Source organism: Lepidochelys kempii, chromosome 4 (assembly GCF_965140285.1).
Source record: "Lepidochelys kempii isolate rLepKem1 chromosome 4, rLepKem1.hap1, whole genome shotgun sequence".
Lineage (NCBI taxonomy): Eukaryota > Metazoa > Chordata > Testudines > Cheloniidae > Lepidochelys > Lepidochelys kempii.
The window spans coordinates 97873667-97880420 of record NC_136383.1 but is presented as its reverse complement, the minus strand read 5'-3'; the positions used below and the strand labels follow the sequence as shown (position 1 = coordinate 97880420).

The window sequence follows — 6754 nt, the reverse complement described above, 5'->3', positions numbered from 1 at the left end:
TATTGTTCATGTACTGTCAATGGTATCCATGGAACTGTACAGACACAGAGGAAGACTCAGTCCCTGCCTCAAGGATGCAACACTGAAAATTGGATAAACAATACAGTTCAAACTCCTAAATTTACTGAACAGGATTTGAATTCTCACCTCCAGTATTGCTATGGCTGCAGCTTTGAATACAAACTTTAAAGACCACACCATTTTCAAGAAACAAGGTGGGTGATGTATTATCTTTTATTGCACCAAGTTCTGCTGGTGAAAGTGACAAGCTTTGAGCTACACAGAGCTCTTCTTCAGGTCTGGAAAAGGTTCTCAGAGTGTCACAGCTGAATATAAGGTGGAACAGATTGTGTAGCGTAAATAATTAATGCACATTCTAAGTGTATGTCTATATTGCAATTAAAAACTAATGGCTGGTCTGTGCCAGCTGACTTGGGCTCATGGGGCTGTTTAATTGCAGAATAGACATTAAGGTTCAGAGACCTTGCGATGGGGGAATGTCCCCCCAAATGTATACATCACAATTAAACAGCCCCTTAGCCTGAGTCCTGCAAGCCTGAATCAGCTGACACAGGCCAGCCAGGGGTGTTTAATTGCAGTATAGACATACCCTAAGCGACCATTCAAGGTGAAGACTAAAAGCTCCTGGGAACAGGGATTGTGTCTTCCATGTGCAGTGGCAGGCATACTGGTGGTGCTCAACCAATAGATAACTGTGATCCCTGTACAGTACACCCTTTAGACTCTGCCATTGCCACTCTTTCCTCAGCTGCAGTAATTGCTGAACAGTCACTCCTTTCCCCTTGTGGATTTTCATTATACAATCTACACAGCATTCATAGGACTTCTCTACATGGGATGATTTGGTTTTTTTAAATTTCCATCCTAACTCTTGTGTAGTTCCTTTTCAGACCAGGAGTAGATGTCATGGCCATTAAAATGCTGCTAGTCACTCTGCCCCAGCACTCTCTATTGCTCCACCTGTGGAAGGAATAATGTGAAATTTTAAGAAGAGGTCTAATGTGTACACGGCCGTAATCTTTTCTGGATGAGTCAGAGAGACCAGATTCAGGAATTGATAACTTTCTCTGTTTACAAAGAACCATGGTCAGAAATGTTAATTGTCACCCATGTTACTCTTTTAAGTAAGAAGTGTGAGTTAAAAGCTGCATTACACAGCAAGTAAAGTGCTACTGAAAACAACTATACCAGTTGTTTTTTTCAGCACAAGCACAATTGGAGGAGGAAAGTAATTCAGTGAGGGGAAGTGGGAAAAATAAATACTATTTAAATGTATAACAAAAAATGACAATCCTGCCCTCAAACAAGCATACTGCACCCTCAATAAAAAACAACAAACCTGGGCTCTGCCCAACCATCTGGAGATGTGAATTACAGAACAGAGAGCTACTAAAACCACTTGGAATTCTAGGAGCAAACAAGGAGCCCCAAAACACCATTCAAATAGCAATGATCTTGAACAAATCATGGAGAAGTCATCTCAGTAATGAATGCCTGCTGAAACCATGCCCTGACCTTCCCTCCAGTTCTCTCCCAACCCAATGCACTAACATCACCGCTGTTTCATTCAGATTAAGCTTCTGACAGGACCCTCTGATCCAATTCTTAATTTGGTGGCCAGGCTCTGGAAACTATGTTATCTGGGACTGATGAAAATGAAACCCAGAGCCTGTATGTCCACTGCATGCCTATGGCACTGCAGCCCAAATCCTCTCTCCCCCCAATGGCCTTACATTCACCTCTTTGGGACAAATGAAAATAAATCTCTGTGGTAGCTCTGACATGAGATCCTTCAGGACAAATGAACAATTCCCCCCAAAACACTCTCTGGGGCCTTTTGGAGAGAGAAGAATGGAACCACTTGTATGATGTCCTCTGTACTTCTCAGGATGTGATCTTTCAAGCTGCTTAGAGCTTAGGATCAGACTCCAATCTATCTACATTTTTTTTTTTGCATACATGCAATTTCATTAATTTACAATCATCACATGATTTTAACTTCAAATGTTGCTATTTCCTATTAGACTATAAAGGACTGAAAATGAGCTAACATTAACAAGAATTAACTGAAAAGTGAAGGAAAAAGTTTTAATTTCAGATATATAGGGAATAACTCTCCTCTCTCTTTTTCTACCAGTTTAACTCTTCAGTTAAGCTACTCCTAATTTACATGAGTGTAAGCAAGATCAGAATCCAGCCAGTTCTGTTTAAATCATATCAATCAGATTCTTTGTATAGTCTTAATCATTACAAATATATCTATATAGAACTCAAGTAGCCAAAACCCAAAGTGTGAATTACCAACAGTTAAAATGAATTACATTCCTAAATTATATAACCAACTTCATATACCAGAAAAAGCTTGAATGGGGGGCTCGCTTATTTATTGCATGTAAAATTTTCTATCAGTTTAATTACTGGTGTTAGAAATGTCAAATGAAAAAACAGTCATTAAAAACATGAGACAGCACCATATTTGTCTGGGACAGAAGTACATTTGGGTCTAAAATGAGGAATGTACCTACTAAAACTGTACACTTGATAGGTATGTATTCATATATTCATATTCATAACTCACTGTTGTAAATCTGAAGTAACTCCATGGGAGTTAAAGATCCTACATTTGTGTAAAACTGGTATGAGAGAAGAATCAAGCCCAGTATATCTGAAAAGCAGTTCTCCTTCATTAGTCTTCCAAGACTTACATTCAGGTAAATTCTCTGCAGCAACTGATGGTATTACAAACTGCTACATTTCAATAGTGTTCAGTTATGTAGTAAAGAAGAACAGCTCCCTTCACTACCAAAATTACTGGGTGAAGTTTTCTGGACTGAGTTATACATACAGTCAGACTGGATGATCTGAATATTCCCATCTGTCCTTAAAATCTATTAATTATTTTCCAGTGCTCTCTCCCCTGTTGTGCTTTATATGGTTGTGTTCTCAGCAGCCTTGCATGTAAAACAGACTTCTGAACTGTCACGTCATGTCACCTGTGGCTGTAGGTAATTAATAAAGAGCTGAGTTTTAATAAATGCATCTATACTCTCTCTCATATATCCTGCTCTAAGTTCTGAATAGTTTCTCAGTTTTTCTTTAAACGCTTTCCCCTCAATTTTTCTGTGTGCATCAGATGCTTACGCTCATTATGCCTGATTCTGAGAGGCTCAATGAGATGGGATCAGGAGGTGTGGCAGAGAAGGTGCAGTCCAGGAAGAATATCACGCAAAGATGGCTTTATACCATCTTTTTGTCTCTTGGACTCCAGGCTACTTTGGGAACCAGAGCAGTCCCCAGTATAAGTTACAGAGCAGCCCCAGTGTCTGCTTTTACCCAGCATTACCCAGGTTAGCCAACCAGACCTGTCTGGGAAGTCTCTGGCCCAGGTCTGCCCACAGTATGCTCCTGTGGGGGGCTTTAGGGCTCAACTGATGACTTTTCAGAGAAATTCCCCCCAGGGCCCACTGCATGGTCCCTTTACACCATACAGTGTAAAGGGGCCACAAGAGCTGGAATCAGCCCATTGACTTCAGTAGAGTTACTCCTAGTTTTCATCAGTACAAGTGAAATCAGAATCAAACCCACTGTAAGTGGGATTTGCTAGAGCTGGAAGAGTCACAAAATACACTTTTAAGAATGGACTGCGTGCACCCCCACAGCTATTGAACAGCACAATTTTATACATCAGAATGCATGTTTTACAATAGTTTTCATACAAATAGTACTTGAAAATGCTTTACAGAGTTAAATAATGCAGTTCTGATTCAAAGTTTAAAAAATGGCTGTAGAAAAGAAAAATTCAGTTTTCACATGAGATTAGAGTATGAATGGCATGTAGGACGGATACTAGAAACATTGTTCCAGATGTCAAGGGTTACAGAGAGGCTGCTCTTCTTGCACTTGCATTGGTGAGATAATGGGCGGGACCTAGCGGAAGCCAATGCTAAACAAGCAAAGAGAATTTCAGTAACTCATCCAGAGGCTATGGACCTACTACAGGAGTGTGGGTGAGGTTTTTTGGCCGGCAATGTGCAAGAGGTCAGACTAGATGATCATGATGGTCCATCTAGCCTTAGAGTCTATTAGTCTATAATGTGAAGAAAAGAAAAAGTCTGGGGCAAATCTATGTAGGGTTTTAAATCTGCAAGATTTCTTTAGATGAAGCAATCAGTGTTACTTACATGGATTCTAGGTCCTCTCCTTGGTCGCCACCTGAGTCTCTCATTGACATCAGTGGGAGTTCCTACAAGATCAAGGGCTATAACTAGCCTTCCCAAATGGACCCTGATGATTTCTGTAGATGAAACACTGCAAATTTACAACGCAAACTTCTGTAGTCTTCTGTATCATTATTAGCATGCTGTGGATGGCGAGGAAGGCTATATATTTCAGTGCCTTGTGTCATTTAAGAGTTTATGGGATTTGAAATTACTTTGATTAGCTAATATAAATATACTAATTTCTTTGCTTTTTTTAAGCAGAAATAAAAATGTCTGATGGCGCAAGTGATGCAATACCCGTTGAAGGAAAACCTGAAGTAATGGCAATGCTTAGCAGTGATGTGTTGTCTAATGATGCAGCAGAACACAGTGAAACAGCTGGGATCTTGCATGGGTCTTTCCAAGATGAACAGAGACAAGTTTCTCATAATACTAGTAATGAACAAGAAGGGGACATGGTTATCAATGAAAATCCTTTGACTGCAGAAGTAATTGCAAATCAGCCTTCCAGTGGAGAGGTGACTGAAAACATACCTACTGACTGCAGTGAGTCTGTGAGTCTTGATCCTGAACCTGGATCAGAAGTGACACCGAATGAACAAAGCAGTCCAGTAAGTAATCATAGAATAGAATCATAGAATATCAGAGTTGGAAGGGACCTCTGGAGGTCATCTAGTCCAACTCCCTGCCCAGAGCAGGACCAATTCCCAACTAAATCATCCCAGCCAGGGCTTTGTCAAGCCCGACCTTAAAAACTTCTAAGGAAGGGGATTCCACCACCTCCCTAGGTAACGCATTCCAGTGTTTCACCACCCTCCTAGTGAAAAAGTTTTTCCTAATATCCAACCTAAATCTCCCCCACTGCAACTTGAGACCATTACTCCTTGTCCTGTCATCTGCTATCACTGAGAATAGGCTAGATCCATCCTCTTTGGATCCACCTTTCAGGTAGTTAAAAGCAGCTATCAAATCCCCCCCTCATTCTTCTCTTCTGGAGACTAAACAATCCCAGTTCCCTCAGCCTCTCCTCATGTGTTCCAGACCCCTAATCATTTTTGTTGCCCTTCGCTGGACTCTCTACAATTTATCCACATCCTTCTTGTAGTGTGGGGCCCAAAACTGGACACAGTACTCCAGATGAGGCCTCACCAATGTCGAATAGAGGGGAACGATCACGTCCCTCAATCTGCTGGCAATGACCCTACTTATATACCCCAAAATGCCATTGGCCTTCTTGGCAACAAGGGCACACTGTTGACTCATATCCAGCTTCTCGTCCACTGTCACCCCTAGGTCCTTCTCTGCAGAACTGCTCCCTAGTCTGTAGCGGTGCATTGGATTCTTCCGTCCTAAGTGCAGGACTCTGCACTTGTCCTTGTTGAACCTCATCAGATTTCTTTTGGCCCAATCCTCCAATTTGTCTAGGTCCCTCCGTATCCTATCCCTACCCTCCAGCATGTCTACCACTCCTCCCAGTTTAGTGTCATCCGCAAACTTGCTTAGGGTGCAATCCACACCATCCTCCAGATCATTAAAGAAGATATTGAACAAAACCGGCCCCAGGACCGACCCTTGGGGCACTCCGCTAGATACTGGCTGCCAACTGGACATGGAGTCATTGATCCCTACCGGTTGAGCCTGACAATCTAGCCAACTTTCTACCCACCTTGTAGTGCATCCATCCAGCCCATACTTCTTTAACTTACTGACAAGAATACTGTGGGAGACCGTGTCAAAAGCTTTGCTAAATTCAAGGAATAACACGTCCACTGCCTTCCCCTCATCCACAGAGCCAGTTATCTCATCATAGAAGGCAATTAGATTAGTCAGGCATGACTTTCCCTTGGTGAATCCATGCTGACTGTTCCTGATCACTTTCCTCTCATCTAAGTGCTTCAGAATTGATTCCTTGAGGACATGCTCCATGATTTTTCCAGGGACTGAGGTGAGGCTGACTGGCCTGTAGTTCCCAGGATCCTCCTTCTTCCCTTTTTTAAAGATTGGCACTACATTAGCCTTTTTCCAGTCTTCCGGAACTTCCCCTGATCACCGTAAGTTTTCAAAGAAAATGGCCAATGGCTCTGCAATCACATCCGCCAATTCCTTTAGCACTCTCGGATGCAACACATCCGGCCCCATGGACTTGTGCACGTCCAGCTTTTCTAAATAGTCCTGAACCACTTCTTTCTTCACAGAAGGCTGACCACCTCCTCCCCATGCTGTGCTGCCCAGTGCAGTAGTCTGGGAGCTGACCTTGTTCGTGAAGACAGAGGCAAAAAAAGCATTGAGTACATTAGCTTTTTCCACATCCTCCGTCACTAGGTTGCCTCCCTCATTCAGTAAGGGGCCCACACTTTCCTTGGCTTTCTTCTTGTTGCCAACATACCTGAAGAAACCCTTCTTGTTACTCTTAACATCTCTTGCTAGCTGCAACTCCAGGTGTGATTTGGCTTTCCTGATTTCACTCTTGCATGCCCGAGCAATATTTTTCTACTCTTCCCTGGTCATTTGTC

The 6754-nt window shown here is 42.3% G+C and overlaps 1 protein-coding gene across 2 annotated transcripts in view; it reads left to right on the top strand.

The window, feature by feature from the left end:
• The window catches only part of FAM114A1 (family with sequence similarity 114 member A1), a 75119-nt gene that overhangs the window by 1675 nt on the left and 66690 nt on the right, over positions 1-6754 (top strand). For both annotated transcript variants that reach the window (XM_073342284.2, XM_073342283.2), the window contains exons 2-3: positions 43-215; positions 4503-4852. In XM_073342284.2, coding sequence (XP_073198385.1) covers positions 161-215; positions 4503-4852 — 405 coding nt within the window. In that variant the 5' untranslated portion in view covers positions 43-160. The remainder of the gene's footprint in view (positions 1-42; positions 216-4502; positions 4853-6754) is intronic.